Raw genomic sequence first — 27,405 nt, 5'->3', positions numbered from 1 at the left:
TTTATAAGAGTTGCCATGGTCATGGTGTCTTCTTCATAGCAATAGAAGCAACACACACACACACACACACACACACACACACACACACACACACACACACAAAGATGTAATAAAACAGCAACATGTAACCTTTATGAAGCAGTACTATTGATTGCTACCAATAACAGAATTTTGTGCATGGGCCATAGCTGAACAGGGTGTCCTGATGGGTTTTCATGGTAGTGTGACTATGTTGAATGTTTTCTATCTATATTTTACCACAGAGAAAAAAATGTGCATAAAATTAATAATTTCTTCAGGAAATATTATATGGCAGATAAGAACATCAATTCTAGGCCAGGTGGTGGTGGCGCACGCCTTTAATCCCAGCACTCGGGAGGCAGAGGCAGGCGGATCTCTGTGAGTTCGAGACCAGCCTGGTCTACAAGAGCTAGTTCCAGGACAGGACAGGCTCCAAAACCACAGAGAAACCCTGTCTCGAAAAACCAAAAAAAAAAAAAAAAGAACATCAATTCTAGAGATTAAATGTCTGGATCTCAATCTTAACTTGCCATTTACTAGTATATTTGGTTTACTTGTCTGTAAAATAGGTACAAATTTTAGAGATTAAATATGAGTTAGAGATATAGCTAAGTGGTAGAGTAGGCTAGCATACTCTAAGTCCTTGGCTCTAACACCAGCAAGATGGAAGGAAGGGAAAGGATGAACAATTGAGTTTAAAGCAGTGGCTTTTTATGCTTTATATTTTTTTAAAGTTTTTCTTTTAAGTGTGTTTTGCCTTGCATGTATGTATATTTACTATATGTGCCTGGTGCCTGTGAATGCCAGAAAGGGGTGCTTGGTCCCTATAATTAGAGTTACAGATGCTGGTAAGATGTCATGTGTGTTGTGGAATATTTGTTTAACTATGCAAAGATGTATTGCATTTGTTTATGTTGAGAAATATTTGTTTAACTATGTAAAGATTGCTGCAGTTGTTTAATTATGTAAAAATGTGTTGTTGTTTTACCTTGCCTGCCTAAGGCACCTGATGGGTCTAATAAAAAGCAGTTAATAGTGAGGAAGCAGATAGAGGCAGAACTTCCAGGCAGAGAGTAAGGAAAAGAGAAAAGGAAAGGACGAGGGGTCAGACAGACAGACCTGGAAGAAGCAAGAAAGTAGGACATACAGAATCAAAGAAAGGTCAAAAGTCCTGAGGCAAAACCTAGATGAATAGAAGCAGATTCAATTCAGTTAAAAGAGCAGTGGGAGGAGCCTAAGCTAAGGCTGAGCATTCATAAAGGCACTGGCCCAAAGAAAAATCTTAACTACACATGTGCGTTGAAAACTGAATCCAGGTTTCTCTGAATGAATAGCAAATGCTATTATCTGTTGAGCCACCTCTCTAGCCCTAAGCTTTATTATTGTGTGAGTGTATGTGTATGCTTGTGAATACCATGGTGTGCATATAGGTCAGAGGGCCAACTCTGTAAAAGGGATGTTTCCTTCCACCTTTATGTGGGCTCCAAAAATCAAACTCAGATCATTAGGACAAGCATGTTTTTACCATTTTGTTTTGTTTCAGAGAGAAGATCTTTGTAGCCCTGGCTGGGAGTAAAAGGCAAGTGCTACCACGCCTGGCCCTCCAATCCTGTCAGTTTCCACAGAAATGTCTACACATGCACTGCAAGATTTATTTCTTTGAGCAACAATAGGATGAGTAGTGTGGCCTGTTCTGGGTTGCTTTAGATCTTTACACTTAATTTTCATCCTGGACATTTCTTATAAACCAAACTTCTTGGGTTCTCCCCATCCCCTCTCTGTTCCCCCCCTCCCGCCCCCCCGACAGGATTTTTCTGTGTATCCCTGGCTTTCCTGGAACTGTAGACCAGGCTGGCCTCAAACTCAGAGATCTGCCTGCCTCTGCTAGGATTAAAGGTGTGTGCTACCACTACCCAACCCAAATTTCTTAAAGGTGTACACACTTTGACCTATATATAAGCCTTCTCTGTGAGTGTCTTCAACTCAGTTTATTATTGCATGTCCCAATTTCTTCACATTCTAAACATAAAATGCTTAAGCTAAATCTAACCATAAGAGGCATGGAAAAAACTAATTTCTCCAATTCTGGGTCATCAGAAACAAAAACAATTAGAAACCTTCACGCTTCTTCTAGTGGCAGTATAATACTATGGAGCACATACTCATTTCCTTTTGCATATCTTTAAAAGATCATCTCTGAAATATTTTAAGAAATAAATTGTATTTATACAAAATAAATATAAATTGATATTTAGACTAGCTTACAGTGGGGCCCTAATTCAAATAATTTTTTAAAATGCTATATTTAAAAACAATCAACTAAGAAAATTAACAAAATATTTTTGATGATATAAAATGTTGCTAAGCTAATGAAAAGATGATGGACCAAGGCACTAAGGAAAAGAGGATGCAGGAATAAGGCTCTGATGCCCATCACTGCTGTCCCCACAAGGCATTTTTCTTTGCCATGCAGAAATGCTAAGAAACAAGCAGAAGGTGCTTAGAAATCACAATGGACTGACATGGAGACCAAAATCACAATAAAACATTTTAAAGGGGGCTATCGGGTACACCTGAAAACTTATGTGAAACATTGAGGTGTGTCACAAAAATAGGGGGAAATAGAAGATTAGATGTGTCTTATAAGGACTTAATTCTGCTCAGTTCCTGAAGCTTGAGTGTTGCATACCTCATCTAATTCAACTAAGGTTATACAACAATTTATCGAAGACCACAATGACCTTTAAACAAAACACATATCCTTGATTTCTTTGGTTGCAGAAGTAAAGAGCAGTACAGTTGAGGGATCTTGGCTCGGGTGTCTCTTGAGGAATTTTACTAGAGCTGTACTGACTCAAGGATTTGACCAACACTACTAAGACACAATCAACTTCTACAGATTGTCCTATTTAACCTATTAGAATTTTGTTTAGGATAATGAATCAATTTTGCGGGTTATTCTTCATCTATACAGTATTTTAACATTGATTTTATCATCAAAGTTCATTTCTCATAAAATGAATTTAACAAGCTTCTTTCTTTTCATATTTTTTGGCAAAAGTTTATTCAATGTTTATATTATCACTCCCTTAAATGTTTTATAAAACTCACCTTCTAAGGTGAGGTATAGTGGCACATGCCTTTAATTCTAGTACTCCAGAGGCAGAGGCAAGAGGGTCTCTGAGTTTGAAGCTGTCCCAATTTACACATCAAGTTCCAGCTAGCCAGCCTATAGAGAGCTGTCTCAAAAAAACGAACGAATTAGGCACCTTCAATCTCAGCACTTGGGAGGTAGAGGGAGTGCCAGCCTGGTCTACAGAGAATTCCAAGACAATCAAAGATACAGAGAAGAAACTCTGTCTTGAAAAAACAAAATCAAAAGACAAAAAACATCAAAACCACAAAGAAGCACAAGGTCATCATGACCAAGTTGCATATTTGCTACACTATCCGTACACTTTGGAAAGGATGCTTAACTGCCAAAAACAGCTACGCAAACTACAGATTGTTTCAGTATACAACATAAAATGAGTGCCTGCACTTGACGGTGTCCACTGTTGAGTGACAGCACAGCGAAGCTTTCTGCTTCTTCACTTGCACCAGCAGCACTTGCTTTCCTCTTCTGTCACTTCAGGGGTTTCAGAATGTGTTGTCAATAAGTGGTGGCGGCAGACTCACTGAGTGATGACTCCTGCCTTCAACTAAGTGCCTGCTTCACAGATTCTCCACTTAACACTAAAATGCAGGCCTCTACACATAGGTAAAAATAATAAATATGCATATTAAAAACAGGGGCTGGAGAGATGGCTCAGAGGTTACAAACACTTTATTATCCAACTCATGTTGGATAGCTCACAACTACTTAGAACTCGAGCTCCAAGGAGATCTGACTTTCTCTGCTCAACTGCATTTTTGGACAAATAATTCCACACAGACAACACAAACATACACATAAAGTTAAAAATAAAAATGAATGAAAATGCAGAGCTAAATAGTATGGGTTACTGGGGCAACTGCTAGAGTCAAAACTGTATGTGAAGTCCCAAAGTCCCAAATACCCAGTCCAGCTAGGATAACATAGAACCTGTCTCAAAGATATGAAAACAAAAATGATGTGGGAGTGATTTCTTATTAATAAAGAAACTGCCTAGGCCCATTTGATAGGCCAACCCTTAGGTAGGTGGAGAAAACAGAACAGAATGCTGGGAGAAAGAAGCTGAATCAGAGAGTCGCCATGATTCTCCCACTCCAGACAGACGCAGGTTAAGATCTTCTCTGGTAAGCCACCTCGTGGGCTACACAGATTATTAGAAATGGGTTAGATTTATATGTAAGAGCTAGCCAGTAAGAGGCTACAGATAATGGGCCAGGCAGTGTTTAAAAGAATACAGTTTCCGTGTAATTATTTCGGGGCATAAGCTAGAGCTAGCTGGCGGCCGGGAGCTGGGGCGGCAGGGAAGCAGCCTGCAGCTCCTCACTACAGAGTGGCGCCCAGACGTGATGGGCTAAATCCACTTAAAAACCTGAGAAGGCTTAAAAGTAAGGGAGAGAGAATTTAACACAGATTTTTGCTGTTTGTTGGTGGCGTGCTGTAGAGAGATTTCCTGATTCGGCATCAGCAGCAGAAAAAACACTGAGTCATTTTAAAGCGCGGCTTCCTGGGGCTATGCTGCCAGCATGAACTCTGGCTTTAAAGCATTTCAAGGCTTTTATGGGACAGGATGTTTCTGGTCCCGCTTGGGATCAAAAGGAGAGTGCTCTGAGACCATGCTGATGGCTCAGTGCTCCCCGCCTGCACCTGGACAGACGGCAGAATCAGGCTTAGGCAGGCAGAAGAGCATGGCGGATTCCTGCCGCCATACAGACATGTTTTCAGACTGCTCAGTGCTCTGCGTGTCAGATTTTGCTGTAACTTGGATGAAAAGAGTTTCTATGCTGTACACTCAGTCTCAGAATTAAACTGCTGATTGCAGCTCCAATATGGACTGCTGTGTGCCTGGAAATGTGAGTGGTTCAGGGGCACCAAATGGCTCTGAGGCAGGAGTGGCTGCTCCATGCTGAACTGTGCTGACCTCAGACAGGAACTAGCGTAATTGCTGTAATAACAGTGCAGTTAAGGTTTCGACTGGACAGGACACAGATGGTACCATATTACCTGTACATGGTGCAACTTAAGTTTTTAAGAAGTGCTTAACATTTTAAGAAATGCTCCTGGATAGTAAAAAAAATTACAGATTCACAATAGAACAGATTCAGACACTGTTGGATGAATGTATGTAGGCTTGGGAGAGAGAAGAAAAAGAATATAAAGAATAAAGTTAATGTTTTTTAAAAAAAGGGTAGTCTTTAAAGAAACAGAGTACAGATAGTTAAGAGATTAAAAGAAATAAAGAAAAATAAGCCACAAAAATTGGAAGATTCACAAAGAGTCTGGATTATGTACACTGTGTTTTCTTTAAAATTTTTGACTGTGAAGGAGCTAAGTACAGAGAGACATTTCATTACATGGGCTGCCAAGCTAAACCAAAATGGATATAAGGGTATTACGATTTCAAAATTTGGATCTAAGGTTATGATGCTTTGGAAAAGTCCTTCTTTTGTTTTTGCAGAGGATGAGACCCTGTGGATTTCTTTTATTCCGATTTGGTATGATAGACCACGCCCTCCTGAAAGGTTGCTGTGAACACCCTCCAAAAACTGCTTTGTTCAATTGCCAACTGAGATGAAACTAGCACACAGGTTATATACCATAAACGATCTAATTAACGACGCCCCTATTCAGCAGGAAGCAGTTTGGAGAGAAATAACTACACCCATATCCCCAAATATTGTTTATAACTGTTCTTTTACATTTAAAGGGGGATATGATATAGATATGAATAATTTGCATTGATATGGATATTAAGGTCAATTTTGTTATATGTATATGTATTTCTGATTTTGATTAAGGTATTGTGATTGTGTAGTTCATTTAAAATGTAATGTATAATAGAAATATAGGTTGTTAATGGATAATCATCAACAATAGTCAAGCTTGTAGTCATGTTAGATTTTATAGATATAGAGATATATTTCAGTTAGATAGGCATTCTTCATATCTTTCAAAGACTGCAGAAATGGCATTTAAACTTAGGGCTTTTCATGACAATGAGACATGACTGCTCCTGGTGGCACCAATCTACTTCGAGATGAAGATGGGCATCGAAGAGGATCCTTATGGAGTTTGATAGCCATTTGGGCAAGAAACTGCTCTTGCCTGGACTGTTGCATAAAATGGACATAGAGAACTCTCAGAGAGAGGACTGCTGAACTTGCCTAAAGGTCTTTTGGGGTTCATGACTCATGAAAGAGTCTGCGAGACATTCTGCAGGACACAGCAAATAGTGACTAAACTGTCTTTGGAATTTCCTGCTTTGTGGAGGTGTCTGCTGGATACTATGGACCTGTAGGCCAAAGATAAATGCCCCAACGGTACAGAGGAACTTTGGGTGACTGTCCAGGCAGCGAGATATCTCTGTCATTTCTAGATTTTTGGACTTCTTGTTTGCTTAGGTAATATTATATCCTTCTGGAGTCTTTGATGGAGTTGAAGAATAGTTATAGTTTTCCTTAGTTATGATAAAGATTATTGTAATTTTTACTTGATAACTGTTTTATTATATGTAATTTTGCTATGTTAAAGTTAAAGCCTTTCTTTTTTTGTTTAAACAGAAAAAGGGGAAATGATGTGGGAGTGATTTCTTATTAATAAAGAAACTGCCTAGGCCCATTTGATAGGCCAACCCTTTGGTAGGTGGAGAAAACAGAACAGAATGCTGGGAGAAAAAAGCTGAGTCAGAGAGTCGCCATGATTCTCCCACTCCAGATAGACGCAGGTTAAGATCTTTCCTGGTAAACCAGCTCGTGGAGCTACACAGATTATTAGAAATGGGTTAGATCGATATGTAAGAGCTAGCCAATAAGAAACTGGAACTAGCCGGGCCAGGCAGTGTTTAAAAGAATACAGTTTCCGTGTAATTATTTCGGGGCATAAGCTAGCCATGTGGGCGGCCGGGTGCCAGGGACGCAGCCCCGCCGATCCTATCACTACACAAAAAGACTATCAGTATGTCCCACTAAACCCCTTGGAACAGCACTGATCTAAGTCAAGCATGCTTCTTTGCTTCTAAAACCCTCAGGCTACAGTTGGCTGGTATCACTTTCAGATAATACTTTCAGAATGGAGAGCACCGAAAGTGATTGCTAGCCCAACGGAAGTGGGAAGCAGTGAAACAAAACCCATCACCTGACAGTTCAAAACTGGATTGCTCTTCAACAACAGAAGCTCAGGGAACCAACTGGATTCCTTCACACTGCTGATGTGAACATGAATTTTTAAACTACCTTATGCTTAATATAACTAGAAACATATTTAGATAAATAACTTTATGCATTTTTATACAAATGCCTACCTTTCAGAAACAAACTGGACACAAGCTGAAGATAAATTAACCCTTCTAGTTGCTTTTTCTGAAGAGTTACAAGGATCAGGGTTCACAGAAGGTGTTCTTTTACTTAGGCTTTTAACTGACCCTTGGGTCACGCTCCAATTCATGGTCTCTGAATCTGTAATCTGTTAAATGCACGAGGAAAAAGCAGATGAGTAGAAGGTAAAATTTCACACGGAAGAGTCTTGTAAATATAAGTTAAAATATTAAGCCAGGGGCACACACCTTTAAGCTTAGCATTTGGGAGGCAGAGGCAGGCAGATCTTTGTGAGTTCAAGCCCAACCTGGTCTACAGAGCAAGTTACAGTACAGTCAAGGCTACAGAGAAACCCTGTCTTGAAAAAGCAAAAAAGTCTGTACTTCAATGGCGGATGACCATAAAGGTGATTTCTCTGCCAAAATTTGTCAAGGAAATTAACAATGACATTACAAATCTAGACTTTGAAAACAGGGCAATTAAATACTGAGATACTTAGACAACATCCTATTACTAGTAGTCTAAATTTAATATTTTAGAGTGATTTTAACTTCCAGTTGTTAATTTATTTAAATCTTGGAGTAAAAGGATTGACTCCATGCCTCAGTTGAGAATGAACAAGGCCTTTTGTTAAGGGGCGGCATGAAAAATAAGGTAGATCCCCTAAGGCAGAACTCTCAAGGTCTATTATACTAAGTAAACCAATTTATATGTGAACACGTTCACGCACCACTGGGAAGCAAAGTTGAACAGCGTCCTTTCACTTCCAGGACAAGGTAACGTGGATTCCTCCCTCTCCTCCGTGTAAATAACTGAATGGTAATCACAAAGCAACTGAAAATTTAATAAAGGGAGAGAGACTGGCTATAGACCTCATGACCACTGTGAGTATACTGTATACACCATGCTAGGTTATAAGGACAACAGACATCTCTACAGCTCTCATTTCAAAAACGTAGTAGTGATTGATCATGGTGACTCAATCCCAATACCAGAAGAATCAAAGGTTCCATTTCATAAACCACAGTAGCAGCTGGATGAACACTGGGGGCAGACGAAGTCTAAGTGGCTGCAGCAACAATAGCAAGCAGAGCCTAACTATGGACCAATACCCAGAGCTCCATTCCAAAAAAGCAGCCAGTCAAATCTTCTTCAAAGGCAAAATTGCCCTCTTCCCACATGTTAGCCAACAGCAGGGCACAGACTAGCAACAGCACTCACTCAGCTCTATACCAGACACAGCAGGCCCAATCCACTCGGAAACCAACAGCAGTCTGCAGTACTGGCAAGAACCAACAGGCAACCACGGGGAGCCCAAAGAACAAAGCCAAGCAAAAGAGCACACAAAAGCCATGAATGTGAACTGTTATGGAAACTACAGCTCTGAGACGGCAAGGATGTATATACTAAGCCTAAGCAGAGTAACAAAGGGAGTCATGTGACAAACCCCACAACCTTTGGTCCTTTCAAAGAACAGCAAAAGTAGTAGGTGCACGTATCCTTATACCCCAGAGCTCTATTTCTGACCACAAACCTAATTTTAGAGTTGTATTCTGGACATGCTGAGAATTTCCCAGATCATCAAATACCGGCTTCTTTTCGTTACAGTCCCTCCTTCAGTATCACTTCTGTATTTTTCACATTTAACTTTAAAAAACAAGAAACCAACATTGTTATCTAAGCTTTCTGTCCTCATTTGGAAGTATATGCACAGCTTATGATCCAATAAGTCACGCAGATTAAAACCTCTGTGTATTTATACGAACCTTACAGACTGTATTATTGGGTAATGTGTTTGGTTCCAAACAATTTTCTTGAGATGATAATACTTTTTTAATACGTCTTTGAAGCCTTCTGATTTTCACCTAGAAGAAAACTTAGGTATCACACCACAATTCTAAACAGTACAAAAGAAAAATGCAAACTATTTGACAAGTAGTCTTGTGAAATGTAGGCACCTACTCTAATAATGAAAGGTCTTCTTTTCCTTCATTTCTTTTTCATCATGATTCCAGGCCCCAATAACTCCCAGCAGAGAATGCTTCTATTCTTTCATTCCCTTAGCTTGCACCTTTACTTTTTAAATTTACTTATTTATTTATAAATATGGTCTGATATATTTCAGGCTGGCTTTGAACTCCCTATGTAGTTAAGGTTGTCCTTGAATTCCCAGTTTTTCCTGCCTCTATCTCTGGGTAACGGAGTTGTACATTAGCATACCATTTTTATGCATGCTACATAAAGATGGAATCAAACACAGGACTTAACTGCTAGCTAGGCCAGCACTCCAATTTAGCTCTGTCACCAGCCCCAGTAATAAACTCTTACACAGTCAACATTTGCTATCCATGGAGAAATGATTCCAGGTCTTATAAATATGAAAACCTGCACCTGTTAAAAACCATACACATCCTCTTGTTCACTTTAAAATCTTTAGATTACTTATAAGGTCTAATACAGTGGGAATCCTATTACATAGTTACTACAATGTACTGTTCAGGGAATAATGACTAGGCAAAAAGATGGTACAGATTCATTTGAAACACTTTTTTCCTGAATATTTTCGGTCTGTCTGTGATGACACACGCCTTTAATTTCAGCATTCAGGAGGCAGTGGCAGCAGGCAGGCCTCTGGGATTGAGGCTATCCTAATTCTATACAGTGAATTCCAGAACAGGTGGGTAGTTGAGGCTATTGTAAATTAATGATGAAACAACAAAAGAAAAATCAGTCTGCAGTTAGTTAAGTATAGACACAAAACTCAAAATGTGGAAAACTGATAAATGAGGGGATTAGCTACTTAAGATATTTAAGGATGGAAAAGACTTGTTTGGATGGTTCGTGTTTCCAATTCCAAAATTAAGAGGACTTTAAAGGAGGAGGATATAGAATTCAAAGCCAACCTGAACTACATATAACCACATCCAACCTCAAAAAGAAAAAAAAGCATGAAACAGAAAAAAAACCCAGTAAACTTAATTTGTTTGCAATAAAACTGATGCTGAAAAAGAAAGAAAGAAAGAAAGAAAGAAAGAAAGAAAGAAAGAAAGAAAGAAAGAAAGGGAGGCGGAAGAAGAAAATGGTATGGGAAGTCCTTCTGTCTATGTTACTTTTATTGGTTAATGAATACAGAAACTGCTTTGGCCTGTGATAGGGTAGAATAGAGCTAGGCAGGGAAAACTAAAATGAATGCTGGGAGAAAGAAGGCAGAGTCAGAGAAACGCCATGGAGCTGCCAGAGGGGAAGAGACAAGATGCCAGCTAGAACATTGCTGGTAGGCCATGAGCCTCATGGTAAAATATAAAACAATGGAAATGGGTTAATTCTAGATTTAAGAGCTAGCCAGAAATACGCTTAAGCTATGGGTCAAGCAGTATAGCAAATAATATGATTTCTGAGTGATTATTTCTGTTCTGGGCAGCTGGGAATGAATAAGCAGCCTCCTACTACAGAAAAAGACAGTAACCCTAGAAAACTAAAAGAACAAGAACAAAACAAAAAACAAAATAGGCAGAGAGCTTAAAAGATCTTAAAACAGATTATGTAATCTCTAATAAAGCACATATTTGAATGGAAAGAAAATGCCTACATACTATGGATAATCATAAACAGACACAGAATGCCAACTAGGACTAAGACTTATTTCTCAAGTCTAAAGTTAAACTAGTAGGTCTCCTTTTATTGCAGTGGTTCTCAAGCTAGGGGTCATAACTCAGCCTACATATCAGATATTTACATTGCAATTCATAACAGTAGCAAATTACAGTTACAAGGTAGCAACAAAAGTAATTTTATGATTGGAGGTCACCACACCATGAGGAACTGGATTAAAGAGTCAAAGCACTGGGAAGGTTAAGAATCACTGTATTATTACCTCCCTTTCCAAACATAAAGGACATGACATGACCACATTCCACACATAATAAAAGGAAGAAAATGAAATCAGAAACTTACAAAGAGCTCACCAGCTATTGCTTCATGCTTATGCTTGCACTGGGTCTTCCCAATGCGTTCATTAAGTTCATTCAGTTTTTTATCAAATAGGTTACAATTTATCATGTAGATTTCCTGTCGAATCCAATGTTTAACCTAGAATTTAAATAAAAGCATGTTTTAAATTTCAAAACAATTTTATTTCTTAATTTTTATTTTTATGTGTATTGTTTGGCCTGCATGTATGGATGTGCACCATGCAGAGGCCAGAAGGGGGGCATTAGAACTCCTGGAAATAGAGTTACATATAGTTAGTTATGAGCTGGCATGTGGGTTCTGGACTCAAACCAGGGTCCATTAGATGAACAGTCATTGTTCTTAACCTCTGAGCCATCTCTTCAGTCCACTCCTACTTTGAGGCAAGATTTTTCACTAGTCATCTCAGCTCGTCTGTAGCAGACAAGTCTATCATCAACTTCAAAAAGATCTGCATGCTTTATATCCCGGGTACTGGGATAAAGGTGTGGACTACCACACCCAGCTTATTTTCTATAGCTTAAAAATTACTTTACTCTTTCTTCATTTTTTGTTGTCATTGTTTTTGAGACAGGGTTTCTCTGTGTTAACCTGGCTGTCCTGTAACTCACTCTGTAGACCAGGCTGCCCTCCAACTCACAGGGATCCGCAGAGATCCGCCTGCCCATTTCCCAAGAGCTGGAATTAAAGGTGTTGGCCACCACCACCCAACCCTCTTGATGTTTTATGACAAAACTGCTACATACTACACCAGTAAGTTTTATAAAAACCTGAATAGTAAATTTCCCACAGCACATCTAATAATTAAGTACACAAATAGACATGTTAGAAATGAAGTTCATCCTCAAATATTGACAATACATATAATTCCAACTGACTGCTGTATCCAAATGTACATTAACTACAGTACATAACAATTGAATAACATAATAACCATAATGAACTGCAATCAGACCCATCAAAACAGAACCTGAACATAGCTACTCCACTAGAACTTCCCTTTTTGGTTTGTCTCTTTGAAACAGAGTTTCTATATAGTCCTGCATGGTTGCCCTGGAACTCACTCTAGAAACCAGGCTGGCCTCGACCTCAGATTCACCTACTACATCTGCCTCCTGAGTGCTGGGATTAAAGGCATGCACCAACACACCTAGCCTGGAAGATTATATTTCAATTCCTAGTTAATCAGACAGATGGACCACAAAGAAACACATAATTGGGCAAAAATAAAAGCACTAAGGCTATTTAACAGCATTAAAAAGCAGTATACCTAGGTTAGTCTGGAAGAGGAGATATGTAATTTTAAAGTATCAAGATTCCAAAATGGACAACAAGGTTGCTTGAGTCTATAAAATTCTGAGTAACTGTGATGTGGTCAATAAACAGCTATTACTATTGGTCAAAAAACCCATGACCAATACAAATGTTGGACTGTCAAGTAAAGCTCAAGGTCATCCCATGTTTGATTTACACATTTGGCAGCCTATTAATTAAAAAACTCTCTTTCTACAAGACTTTTACAGATATGCAGTTCTATAGATTACTTGGTCTAGAATCATTCCAGAAAACAGAAATATCTTGGTAATATAGACAATTTAACTCTTAATGTTTTTGTTTGAATTATGACCTTGCTAGTTTATGTCAACTTGACACAAGCTAGTTAGAATCATCTGAGGAAGGAACCTCAACTGAGAAAATGTCTCCACAAGATGGAGTTATAGACAAGCAAACCTGCTGGGGATTTTCTTAATTGGTGATCCATGAGCAGCCCATTATGGGCTGGGCCACTCCTGGGCCAGTGGTGGGTTCTATAAGAAAGCAGGCTGCTGGTTAGTACTGGTGGCATACACCTTTAATCCCAGCACTCAGGAGGCAGAGGAAGTGGATTTCTGTGAGTTGGAAGCCAGCTTGGTCTACTGAGTGAGTTCCAGGACAGTCAGGAATATGCAGAGAAACCCTGTCTGGAAAAAACAGAAGGCTAAGCAAGCCATGTGAAGCAAGCAAGTACAGAGCGTCACTCCATGGTCTCCATCAGCTCCTGCCTTCAGGCTCCTGCCTTGACTACTTTCCTGGATGATGAACTATGAATCAAAGTATAAGCAAAATAAACCCTTTCCTTCCAAGCTGCTATTGGTCATGGTGTTTCATCACAATAACCTTAACTAAGACATATTGTGAAGGTAGGTGTGTGTGTGTGTGTGTGTGTGTGTGTGTGTGTGTGTGTTGGTTGAGGTTATGTTCGAGGGAGGGAAGAGGTATCACTGAACTGGAGTTATAGATTATGAGCCACCAGAAATGGGTACTGGGAATTGAACTCAACTTTTCAAGTGCTCTTAACTTCTGCTGTCTCTCCTGCCCTTGCAACCTTTTTTACAAATCAGAAAGCAAATATTTAAACCCCAACATTACCTGTTCTAGTAGTGCTGTATGCCTTTCCAGAGCTACACAACCATTTTCTTTAACTTGATCTGAAGCTTTCATGAGCTTAACATTTTCTTTGTTTTCTGAAAACATCTTCTTTTGATTATGGCCTTGGGGAGACAGAAACATTACAGGTAAAACTATTCCTTCTTAAGAAGGAAATAAAAACTCTAATTAGAAAAACTAAAATATGACAACAGTAGTACTTAAAAAATTTTTTTTAATTAGTAATTTTTTTTTAGCTAGATATGGTGGTTAATGCCTTTAATCCCAGAATTCAGGAGGTAACGGCAGATAGATCTTTGTAGGTTCATAGCCAGACTCTATCTTAAAATACATATATTTAAAGTAAACGTAACTACATAAAAACATTTTCATAAAATATTCTTTAAAAAAGAAATTTTGGATAGTACTCTGGTCTCAGATATAAACCCCTTCCAATCTTGTTTCACAGGCTACACTGGGAAGGAGGCATACAGTTCAAATTACAGCATTTGGGAAGTGGCAAGAGAATCAAGAATTAAAATAGTGAGACCTTTCAAAAACCTTTCAAACACATAAACAAAACACAAAACAAAACCCTAAATAAACTGTATAATAAGCCGCTCTATATAGTCACTAAAGGAACCCATTACTTTGATGAAGTTATTCAGCAATTTAAATTATATTTAAGATGATTATGGAGTCTAAATGTAAACAAAAGATTTTTTTAAAAAATTATTTATTTATTATGTATACAATATTCTGTCTGCGTGTATGCCTGAAGGCCAGAAGAGGGCACCAGACCTCATTACAGATGGTTGTGAGCCTCCATGTAGTTGCTGGGAATTGAACTCAGGACCTTTGGAAGAGCAGGCAATGCTCTTAACCACTGAACCATCTCTCCAGCCCCATAAACGTAGTGGGTTCATGTGTACGTGTACACGTGCGTGTGTGTGAATGCCATGACAGAGTGTGGAAGTCAGAGGACTTGTGTGTGAAGTCATTTCTCTCTTTCCACATTTATGTGGGTCCCAGGCAACCAGGCTTTTAAGAGAGCACCTTTATCTGCTGATACATCTTGCTGGCCCTAATCAGTATTTTAGTCAACCAACATAAAAATCCTAATTCAAATGGTATTTGTTATTTAATTATTTTGTCTCCAGCACTTCTTTTTAATTAGTTGTTTTCTCTCCAGGTAGCTCTCTGCAGTTAGGCATATACATAGACACACACATATGAATTAACTGCATCAAGCATCTGTTATTTGGCATATGATCTAAAAATCAATTTTATGGAAATAGACTCACCAATAACTTAATGTACCTGTTCTCTAGGGGGACTAACAAAGCTCCACCTCCCAAGGAGCTATTGGCAGTTAATGTTTAGAGAAGGAGAGGGAGACATTTAATTTATTGGTGCATCCACTAGCAAGATACACAATACTTTAAGAAACACTCATTAAATTCATTGGGTGACAACAAGCAAACACAGAAGAGGGATTACTTGGCTTCAACCCTTTCCCACTTGCTGGGCTGGGAATCATCAAGAGGATAAGAGATGGTAATGGGGTAGAGGGCAAATATGTCCAAAGTACTTCATGCATGTATGAAAATGTCAAAATGAAATCCATTATGTATAATTAATGTTAATAAAAATGTACAATAAAACAAAAAAATTTAAAATAACAAGAGATATAGCTAAAATGAGCCATCTTCCATAAATTTCCTTTTGAGATTTGCTGAACTTTCATGGAAAAGTTTTTTTGGGTAACATTTCCTTTTCCTTTTGATATCTTAGATATCATTAAATTAAATCAAGTTTGACCTAAGGCTCCCTGCATACTTCTTTGTAGTTTGGCTTCAACTTACTTTATTTTTTTTTCAACTTTATTTCTTCTGTATGTGGTAAATTACAATTTTAACTTGATGTGTAAAACAGACTGCAGTTTACTGTTTTTGGCATGTATGTTTATGTATCATCAATGTTATGTATGTGCCTGATACCCTGGGATCTGATCTTCTAGAACTGGAGTTATTGGTTGTAAGCCAATATATGGATGCTGGGAATCAAATCGAGGTTCTCCAGAAAAGCAAACAGTGCTCTCAACCACTAAGCCATTTCTCCAGCCTCTGTAACATACTTTTATGGAAACAAACTTTTTTTTTTTTTTTCGAGACAGGGTTTCTCTGTGGTTTTGGAGCCTGTCCTGGAACTAGCTCTTATAGACCAGACTGGTCTCGAACTCGCATGGAAACAAACTTTCAAAACACAAAGATGTCTAAATGATCAAGTAAAACAAACACACACTAACTAACCAATCAGGTTGCCTCTTTTCTGTATCTTAACTTCCTTTTCTTTAGCTATACTTTTAAGCTGCCCATGTGATAGGAAGGTTTGTTGTTGTTTAGATACAGGGTCTCATGTAGCCTAGAGTGGTCTCAAATTTGCTTTGTACACGAAGATGACCTTGAACTTCTGATCTTTCTGTCTCGACCTGTTTAGTGCTCTGGATTACAGGCATGCATGCATGAACCACTATGTAGTTTTATGTGCTAGGGACTGAACCCAGAGCTTCGTGCACACTAGGCAGGCACTCTACCAATTGAGCTACACATACTTCCAGCCTCAGAAAAGAGCTCGTATGAACAATATTTGGTCCTGCCTGTTGACCAGTTCTAGCACTGCAAATAAAGCCAAGTGATCAATCATAACTTTCCCCTTTAACAATGTATCTTTCCATCTCAGAATCAAGAACAATTTACGAACAAAACAGTTTGAAAACATGGGCATCATTTACTTTTTGTCCTATCTATATGTACTCCACTGTTTGAGACTTTAAGAGACCCCTTAGGAAAAATGACTATTTGAATTTCTCCAAAAGACACAGAGGCATACATTTACTTTACTACCATCAAGGCCAAGTAACGACTGCCACTTGAGTATGCCCTTCACAATTTAAACGGCCAGAGTGACAGGTCCTACTGCATTCTTTAATTTTCAAAATGGCATCATCACAATTACTAGAGCAGACCGAATTCACCTAGTTAGGTGCTTAGATTCAGCACAGGAGTATGAACTTAAATATCTAATTTTGATCGTTAGCCTATAAAGTAAAATTTGATTCTAAACTGAAAGCTATCTTGTTGATTCCCTTGCCATCCAAAGTATTCTGGGTTAGTGCACTTAAATTTAACAGAGGGCCATCAACTTTTTAGTATAAAGTCATTGTAATTTTCTTTATGTTCAGAAAATGATCTTCATACATTAAACTCCTGTTTAAAATGAGTTTCAGAAGTGTTCTGCAACTCTGTTGCCTCTTGTGTGGAATATTTGCTGTAGGAATCAGTAGATGTCTTGGCTTTGTGTAAAAACACACAACCTGTTCATCAGTGGTTCTTGATCTTATTTCTGAAACAATTTCTTCTACTGTATTAATTAAATTCTAGAAGAATGCTATACTTTTCTGTGAAAATACTGAATTATCCTGAGGGGCAAATGAGGAATCAGCATTTTTAGAATGTGGACACTTGCTAGCTTTAAGTTCAGGACGTAGACTCTGAGTACCATTTTCAACAGTTCCAACTGTTGATTTTGAAGCTTCAAGATTCTTTGACACGTTCAGGATCTCCAACTGCTTCCGGCAACTTGTAGGCATTGTTTTTTTGGCCTTTAAAACTTTCTGTCTTTTTCTTTCTGGACTTTCCATATTTTGTATCCTAAAATTTAAGATATTTAACATTATACTTTGCCTCAAAGAAACAGATTTAAATGCATTTTCCAAGTTAAACAGTTATCCTATTAAAATAACATTCAGAATATCTCTCCATATTAATTACTTTTATGTGGAAGTTATATTCTAAACAGAAATAATTAGTCAAGATTTTAAACAGGTCATACTATAATGAAGACAGTGATATCAACAGGACAGGCTCAAAAATCAGAAAGAGCCTCACATACGACCATTTGACTTCTCTCAAAAGTATTATCTGGGCAAAGGAGAATAAGACTGGTATTATTAATATAATGCTATTTCAGGTATTTTAGATAGGTACATGGAGAAAAACATACTTTAATCTTTACCACACACCTTATCTTAAAAACAATTCTAAAATAATAGGTAATAGAAACAATAGCAAAGTAACACTTTGTAAACATGAATGGTGAGGGTTTTTGTAAGAAAACCAGACCACATCTCTTTAAAGTGGGCAAGTCTTGTTTCTGTAGAAAACTCTAAGGCATAAATGAATATAATGTGTCCATATATTCACTAAAAATCAAGTATATGGAGAAAGTTGATACAGAGAAAAGCAGGAAAACAGTGGACATGTCTACTTCTTTCCCTAGTGGGAAAGAAGCCTCAGGCACAGAACAAGTAGACATGGTGACACCAGACTGGCAGTATTAGCTGCAGGAGAAACCTACAGGATAGCCTGGCTGAGAGAGTCAGAATCCTCCTGTCTCTCTTCTCCAATCTGGGATTACAAGCATGCACCACCGCTCATCATTTTAACAAGGGTCTAGGGGTTGAACTCAGATCCTAGGAAAAAGACTGCCTTGTCCTGTTTTCTGATACTATTATACATGAGCTCTTTTCTTAACATCTTTTTTTAAATATTTATTTATTTATTATGTATACAATATTCTGTCTGTGTGTATGCCTGCAGGCCAGAAGAGGGCACCAGACCTCATTACAGATGGTTGTGAGCCACCATGTGGTTGCTGGAAATTGAACTCAGGACCTTTGGAAGAGCAGGCAATGCTCTTAACCTCTGAGCCATCTCTCCAGCCCCTTAACATCTTTTTTTTTGGACTTTTCATTTAAAGTCCTATGTTTCATGATGAATGGGGTTATATCCTGATGTAGGTGGGTCTTCTATCTATCTGTTGCTTTTATTGGTTAATTAATAAAGAAAACTGCTTGGCCTGATAGGGCAGAACTTAGATAGGCAGAGTAGACAGAACAGAATTCTGGGAGAAAGAAAGCTGAGTCAAGCAGCGGCCATGCCTCTCCTCTCTGAGACAGAGGCAGGTTAAAATCCTTCCCGGTAAGCCACCACCTCGTGGTGCTACACTCATTAATAGAAATGGGTTAATCAAGATGTGAGAGATAGCCAGTAAGAGGCTAGAGCTAATGGGCCATGCAGTGTTTAAAAGAATAGTTTCCATGTAATTATTTTGGGTAAAGCTAGCCGGTGGCAGGGAGCTGAGTGGTAGGAAGCGGCCCACAGCTCCTACTACAATATCCTGATAAACCCAAGTTGAAATGCACTTAACACCCCAAATAAATTCACTTTTAAAGCTGCCATTTTTTTGTTGTTTTGTTGTTTCATTTTTTGACTTTTTCAAACAGGGACTAATCTAGTCAAATTGGCCTTGAACTTGCTATGGAGCTGACTCCTGAACTTCCTGCCTCTATCTCCTCAATTCTAAGACTCCAGATATTTATTAGACATTCAGTTTCAGGAGATGCCAGGAATCAAACCCAGGGTTTCCAGGGTTTCCAATGTGTTACCATGCTAGATGAAAGCTGAAAGACATAAGTCCAACAAACCCAGTGTAAATTTTAAAAACAGATTTGAGCTCAATCAAATGAACTACAGACTGAAAGACATTTTCATATGCTAACCTTGTATCTTTATCTTTGATGATCTTGATTTGATCTTCAATCATTTTTATGTATTTCTTACAATTTTGTATTTACTTATTTTGAAAAGACTAATTTTTTTCATTCTTTCTAATCTCTATACTTTTAGTTTACTTTCATATCTAACTATCCACCCAAGATCCATTGGTACAATGATGAACGAGAGGCATCTCATTGTGTTCCTGATGCAGAAAAACTTTTAGCTCCTCATCACAAGGTATCATGTTATCACAGATGTTTAACAGATTAAGACTCAAGTATTTCTTTTAACTCATTAAATGGTGTTGCAGGCTGATGATAAAATGCAGCTTGTAGAGTGCTTGCCTATTCTGTACAGTCTCAACTTTAACCCCCAGCACTGCATAAAATCCAAGCATGGTGACACAGGCCTCTAATTCCAACATTTAGAAACAAAGGAAGGAAGAATAATCAGAACTTTGTTATCCTTAGTTACATAACCAGTTTGAAATTAACAAGGGCTCCATTACCCCAGGTGGGCTGGAGAGATGGCTCAGAGGTCCTGAGTTCAATTCCTAGCAACCACGTGGTAGCTCATATCCATCCATACTGGGATCCAATGCCCTCTTCTGGCATGAAGACTTAAATGCAAACAGAGAACTCATTTTTAAAAAAAAGAAAAGCAACAAAAACAGCTAAGTGGTGGTTTGAACAAGATAGCCCCCATATGCTCATCTTTTTGAATACTTGGTCCCCAGTTGGTGGAAATGTTATATATCCCTGAGGAGACATGTTACTGGAGATGAGCTTTGGGGTTTCAAAAGTCTAAGATATTCCCAGGTAGCCCTCTCTGTCTCTTCAGACAATACCTGCCTGCAGGCTCCCATGCTTCCCCACCATGATGGTCAGACTCTAAACCTCTGAAACCGTAAGCCCCACATAAACACTTTATTTTGTAAAGTGTCATGATTATTGTTTCTTACCATAGCAACTGAGAAGTAACTAAGAAAAGTTGGTATCAGGAGTGGGGTATTGATGATATAGACCTGATCATGCTGCTCTTTGGAGGACTTTGGACCAAGAATGCAGACGAATGCTGTAAGTGGGGCTTAACAGACTATCCTAGTAGGATCTTGGAAGACAGTAGTGCTGAGACCAATGTGGGCTACTGGAGGTTCAGATGATGAGGTTTCAGAGCAATATTAGCAACTGAACCAGAGATCATACTTGTGATACTTTGGCAAAAAATGTGGCTGCTTTTTGTCCATGTCCTAAGAATCTGGCTTGGCTGGCTGGGTGGTGGTGGTGCACGTCTTTAATCCCAGCACTCAGGAGGCGGAGGCTGGCAGATCTCTGGAGTTCGAGGCCAGCCTGGTATACCAGAGCTAGTTGCAGTGCAGGCTGCAGGCTCTGAAGCTACAGAGAAACCGTCCCAGAAAAAAAAAAAAAAAGAATCTGTCTGAGGCAAAACTGAAAAGCTCCTTGGCAGAGGCTATTCCATGACAGCTTAACACTAACTGTTGAGTGGCTATTAGTTATCAATCTTATACAGGTTTACAATGAAAAGTACAAAGATAGCTATATATATATATATATATATATATATATATATAATGAATAACTGTTAGGTGGCTACTAGTAATCAATCTTATACAGGTTCACAATGAAAAAGTACAAAGATAGCAATATATATTATGAATAAAAAAAAAGAGTACCAGGAAATTCAATTTTGGAGCCTTGATTCAAAGATACAAGGCTTGATTCAAAGATACAAGGTCTGCTGTGAAATGTAATGAAGGGAGTATGCTCTCTACAGGGTAAGACCCTATCCATATAATCTTGCAACTTGTAAAAGGAAAAGGCCTTTAGCTTTTTTTCTGCTCCTAAAAAGCAACAACAAACCAAAGTTCATGTAAAGTAATTTAAGGGCACCATGATTCATCTCAAGTAGGCAACTTAACCTGGCAGTGTTGACCATGTGGTTCTGACTTTAGACTAATGAAGGAAACAGGAGATAAGGGGTGCAAAGGTTTGAAAGAAAGAAAATGGCCCCAATAGGCCACAGGAAATGGCTTTTTTTTTTGAGTTAGTGTCTCATGTAGCCCAGGGTTTGCCTACAACTGTTTAGTGGAACTCAGAACCATCCTGCCTCCGTCTCCTTATATACTAGAATTATAATCTTACCCCATTGCACAGCATTTATGTTCAATTTGTGCAAGATACTACCAATAAAAGCTTTCTAATATATCATCATGTAGTGCTGTATAAGTTTCCTCCCACACAGAAACACTCCATTCTGCAGGAAAGCTCCATTAAGTAGTAAACAACTGTTTAGGAAGTAAACAAAATAGCTTCAGAAAGTCCCAGAAACTATCCAGATCTCTGGGATCCTCCCTGCCAGGATAATAAAAGCAGGGAGTCCCTCCGGAACAAGCCAAACAGAGCTGCAAAGAAGATTCTAAGACCAGACCAGCTTCCTGGAATAAACAAAAACCAGGTGAGCTGCCTAGAAGAGGTGTACACCAACTGTGGCACCTGGAAAAGCCACTCTTAAACATGTTGAACTGCCTGCAGGGTATATACTGAGTTCCAGGTTTCCATGCTGTGTAGACTTTGGTGATGCAGCTGTCTTTGAATCATTTCTATTATATGTAACCCATTACCCATATTCCTGTAACTAACCCCATTAAATCTCATTGGTTCACCAAACTGGACTTTGGTGGTATTCATAGTTTTACCTGTCATGAGTTCCCTATCTGGGTTGACTAGACATATATATTGTCTCTGCAGGAAAGGTTTCTGTTGGAACCTCTGGCTCACTTATACATGGTCTGAGAAGCACCATCTCTCTTCAAACACCACCCTCTCAGAAAATCTCCAACCAAGGCACCAAAAAGCCAAGTATCACATTCTTGGAGGCTGCAGTAGCTCCTCCCATGAAGTTGCCAGCCCAAGTCTCCACCCAAAGTGTCCAGGTTTTGGCCATACTTGGAAAAACCTATTTTGTCTTACATTATGTGGCAAATGTACACCCATATGGCCCAAAAAGATTTTCTTAACTGTGTTATTCATGAACTTCTAACTGTGAAGTGAAATACCAAGAGTCTAGACCTGTATTCCTATTTTAATTTTTATATTAAAATTTAAATAGCTCACGTGTATGTACCTGATTATATGTATGTACACCATGTATATGTAATACCAATGGAAGCCAGAAAAGAGCATTTGATCCCTTGAACTGAAGTTGACCCCTTGGGACAACAGGTAAAATGTATCATGTGGATGCTGGAAACCAAACCCAAGTTTGCAAGAACACAGAGTTCTCTTAACCACCAAGCCATCTTTCCAGTCCCTAAAAGTACACTGATTTATCTGTTTATTTGATGTGTGTGTGTGCCATGCCGTGAGTCCAGTGCTGTGAGTACATCTTGTGGGACCCTCCTACTATGTGGATTCTAGGAATTAAACTCCATCTGCTGAGTTATCTTATTCAAATGTATTTTTAAATTCTTACTATTATTAGTTTTCTTATTAAAACAGTAAGTCTTTACTATTCAGTTTTATCTTTGAAAAGTAAAAACTTTAAGATGTTAAAGCCTCATAGTTCAGAACTAATATTTAAAGCAGATTCTTAAAGCTATCGGCTATTACAGCACCAATCAGGTAAGTACTATTAAAGAAACAGGATTGCTTTAGTAGGTAAAAAAATGTCAACGAAATAGCAAAAGCTCTTCTTAAAGACCAAGTTATGGTAGGTGGTAACCAGCTTTGTGAGCACTGTACTGCTCCTTACAACAAAGTCTGGTCCAAGGGCGTCATACAGCATCATGACCATGTGAGCACCAACAGACCTTTGCCTTTACTTTTATATTCATCAATGCAAGAGTATGAAAGGAATACAAAATGTTCATATAAAATAAGTTACTTTCCAGCACTCCTTAATGTCTGATGACAGTCATTTTAAACTAATTTTAAGATTTTGTTTGGGGCCCAAGTATGGTGGTTCAGGCCTTCATTTAGTCCCAACACTCAGGAGACAGAAGTAGGTAAATCTCTGCGAGTTAGAGACCAGTCTGGTCTCCATACCAAGTCCCCCATTAGCCAGGACTCCAAAGAGAGAGCCTGTCTTTTAAAGAAGATTTTTTTTTCTAATAGGTCATTAAACATGCCCTAGTGTGTGTGTGTAGGGGGGGGGGGCAGTGGTCAGAGGACAACTTGTGGGAGTTGATCCTTTCCTTCAATCATATAGATCCAAGGGATGCAAGTGAGGAGTCAAGGCTGGGCAACAAGTACCCATGGTGCTATCTTGCCAGCCATGTTTTTTACCTTTGTATGAGTCCCCACACTGGACCTGACATTCTGGAGCTCTGACTTCAGTTCTTCATGCTTGTAAGTGCTTTACCCACTGAGCCACCTTTTCATCCTCTAAAGCTGCATGCATAAATGTATGTATGTATTGGCTTTTCAAGGCAGGGTTTTTCTATCAAGTCCTACCTGGTCTGGCATTCACTCTGTAGATTAGATAAGCCTGGAACTCAAAGATCTGCCTGCCTCTATCTCTAGTGCTGGGATTAAAGGCATGTACCATTACCACCACCCAGCTATTTTATTTATTTACAACCCTGGCTGGCTAGGAACTCACCATGTAAATCAGGATGGCTTTGAATTCAGAGATCTGACTGCCCAGGTACTATGTTTAAAGATGAATATCACTACATCTGACCAGTGAATCTGTCATTTATTTATTCAGATTTTGAGACAGGGTTTCTCTGTGTATAGCTCTGACTGTCCTGGAACTCAGTCTACAGACCAGGATGGCCCCACTCTCACAGAAAACCACTTGCCTCTGCCTGGGATTTGCCACTACCTCTTGGCAAATCTGCAGTTCTAAGCAAATTGCCATTCACATTTCTTGAGCTACAATTTCAGCCGTATCTATTTAATTTCTCATACAATTGACCCTTCATATACTGGTAGGTTTCACATCCACATCTTTCACAGTAAAGAATTTGGGGTATGTATAAGACCACTGCTGATAACAGAATACTTCTGAGTATCATAGAGAGGCTCATTAGTTTTGTTTTGTTCCTGTATCTTGTATTTTTATGAGATAAGATTTCATGTATGCAAGACTACCATAGAACTTGTGGCAGTTCTGGTACAACCACCTAAGTCCTGGTATTAAGAGGCCTGAGTCACCACTCATGGGACAATCACATTATTTGGAGGTTTTTTTGGTTTGCTTTTGAAACAACATCTTACTATGTATCCCTGGCTGGCCTGGAACTTGATAAGTAGACCAGGCCTGCTCGGAACTCAGAGATCTATCTGCCTCTGCCTCCCAAGTGCTAGAATGAAAAGTATGCAATGCCACACGGGGTCCACAATTAAAACCAATTTTTCTTTCCTACCTTTGGTTGGCTGGAGAAAAAAGAAATGGGAGTACTACAACAATCCTTAACAATTTACCATGGCTATCTAAAGCTTTTTCACAACAGCACTGAGCAGAGCAGTGCCTCAGTTAGAGGTACACTAATGGAAACTACACTTAGTAGAAGAATGAGGGCTCTATCCAGCTGGTGGCTAGGTTTAGAGCCATAAGCCACACTCACATTTGTAACTGCTCAGATTCAAAACTTAAAACTGTATCTGAGCCAGGCGGTGGTGGGGCACATCTTTAATCCCAGCACTTGTGAGGCAGAGGCAGGCGGATCTCTGTGAGTTCGAGGCCAGCCTGGTCTACAAAGGGAGTTCCAGGACAAGCTCCAAAGCTACAGAGAAACCCTGTCTCGAAAAAAACAAAACAAAACAAAACAAAACCCTGTATCTGATTATCTTCTCTCTTTTTTATATACTGGGCATTGAATCCATGGTCTCATTTATGCTAGCACTAAGCCACATCCCCGGCTCTTTTTCTAGTCTGAGAAAAGGCCTCACTATGATGCCCAAGCTGTCCTTGAACCAACTCTGTAGTTCCCAGGCAGGCCTTTAAATTGTTATCCTACTAGCTTACCTGCAACACAGCCCTAAATGCTGTAAAACTCATTGTTTTCTCTTTACACAATGTTTAAATGCAGAATGATTTACCTATACTTAAAGATAAAAAATTATCCAAGTCTATTGCTATGTATGTTATAGTATGGGTCCGGGCTTAACTCTCAGAGAATAACATAACTCAGTAGGTAAAAAACTTGCCATGAAAGCCTGATCCATAGAACCCAGTCTTTGGATATAATTCCCACACAAATAATAATTTTATTATGAATATAACAGAGAACTATGGTATAAACACAAACAGGTCAAGGGACTATTACGTTTCATAACAAAATTCAAAATATTAAGTAGTAAGAAAATATAGTGGAATTCAAGACTGACATTAAGTACAGGGTCACGCAAAGCCAAAAAAATTCAAGAGTTAGGTAGATTGCACTAGCTGCTACATATTTTTTTAAAAGGACTGCTTACATATTTCTGCTGTGGTAGAAGTTAATCTTAGGGTGTAGGTGATCTGTATCTATACTGTTTTGGAGACTAATTTGATTAAGGTTAGATTCAACCTTTCTAAAAAAGTTGAGGGATAAGCAAGATAATTTAAAAGGCAACATTCACAAGACTTAAATTCAGTTATTTAATGAATCCTTCATTTCATCCCTTTTCATATTTTATTTATTCATTTATTAAGACAGGGTCTCACTGGCTGGCCTTGAAACTCACGAGTCATCCTGCCTCTGTTTCCCAAGTACTAGGATCTAAATCAAGTCCCACAGCAGACAGAGGTCAGTTTTCTTAAGAATTTTAAACAGAGAGAGGTCATTGTTTCCTGTGCTGAGGCACATTCTTTAACTTGTTTGCCAAACTGGAAAAAGATGAGGGAGAATAAGCGATTGCTAAGTTTTTCTTTTTCAGGCACCACAAAAAAAAAAAAAAAAAAAAAAAAAAATCTACCTCTACCTGACTGGAGTTCAGGTGCCGGTGAACGTCGCAGCGGACGTTAACTGGGCTAAACTGGTTACAGGTCCCGGAGACCAACCCCGGAGTCCAAAGCCAAGTGTCCTTGACCTTAAGGTTAGGAGGACAGGCCGGGGGGCTTCACCGACAGCCCAGCCGGAGGTGAACAAAGGCCTCACGCCGCGACCCACTCGGGGGCGGGGACTTTCCTCAGGTAGCCCGCACACCCGGAAGAGCGGCGGCACCTGCGTTGCATCTGTGCACCTGCCGAGCGGCTGCGGACGTTGGCAGCGGCTGCCCCCACAGCTCACCTGCCGGACGCGAGGCGTGCAGGCTCCCGGCACAGGCCGTCCCGCCGGGCCGCGGCGACCCTTCCCCACCCGCCGGCGCTCCCGGCTCCTCCGCCCGGGGCCGACCCGTTCGCTGCGGGTCGCGTCCAGCCCGGCGTTCACGCGCCGCCATGAAGCCGACCGCTCCTCCAACCGCCGCCCGCCCGCCCGCGGCCTGCCCGGAGCCACCGCCGCCCGCGACCTACCTAGCGCGGCGCCCCTCGCGGCCGCCCTCACAAAACAGCGGACCAGCTCCGCAGACGAAATGACCCGCAGACCGGCTGCAGCCAGACTAAATCTCCCTCCCTCCGCCCCCGGGCCGCCGCAAGCCAATAGAAGCGCGAAGGGCGAGAGCGCAGCCAATCGGGGCGACGATGGGCGGGGAACACAGCGACTAAGGAAAAAGTAAAAAAGCAGGCGAGCTGGCAAGCCGGGATAGCCGATGGGGGGGGGGGGGGCGGACTGGCAAGAATTGGAGGGTGTTTAGGAAACTATTACTAATAAGACTTTGTTCGCAAAAACAAACCCCGGAGAAAAAGGGATATAGATTCCAATTGTGAAAAACCTGCTGGGTTAGAACCCGGAATAGCGTTCGGCCAGTGACCTTTACTGGAGTCCTATGGAGCCTCTGAAGAGAAGGGGCTGAGAAACCATGAAAAAATAGTATTT

The 27,405-nt window shown here is 39.7% G+C and overlaps 1 protein-coding gene across 4 annotated transcripts in view; it reads right to left on the bottom strand.

The window, feature by feature from the left end:
* Positions 1-27,027, bottom strand: part of Atf7ip2 (activating transcription factor 7 interacting protein 2) — a 55,497-nt gene extending 28,470 nt beyond the window's left edge. For 3 of the 4 annotated variants that reach the window (XR_007590665.1, XM_050135845.1, XM_050135858.1), the window contains exons 1-6: positions 26,943-27,027; positions 17,422-17,573; positions 13,864-13,985; positions 11,440-11,574; positions 9,252-9,350; positions 7,473-7,633 (exon numbers count right to left, since the gene is read on the bottom strand). Coding sequence is in view for 3 of the 4 variants with exons in the window: in XM_050135845.1 (XP_049991802.1) it covers positions 7,473-7,633; positions 9,252-9,350; positions 11,440-11,574; positions 13,864-13,985; positions 17,422-17,563 (659 nt within the window). In the remaining variant the exon portion in view is untranslated. The remainder of the gene's footprint in view (positions 1-7,472; positions 7,634-9,251; positions 9,351-11,439; positions 11,575-13,863; positions 13,986-17,421; positions 17,574-26,942) is intronic. The other variant, XM_050135851.1, reaches the window with a different exon arrangement.
* Between the last annotated feature and the right edge of the window lie 378 nt (positions 27,028-27,405).

This window comes from Alexandromys fortis, unplaced genomic scaffold, assembly GCF_014885135.2.
Source record: "Alexandromys fortis isolate MF-2015 unplaced genomic scaffold, M_Fortis_MF-2015_v1.1 scaffold_29, whole genome shotgun sequence".
NCBI classification, from domain to species: Eukaryota; Metazoa; Chordata; class Mammalia; order Rodentia; family Cricetidae; genus Alexandromys; species Alexandromys fortis.
This window is presented reverse-complemented; position numbering and strand designations above follow the sequence as displayed.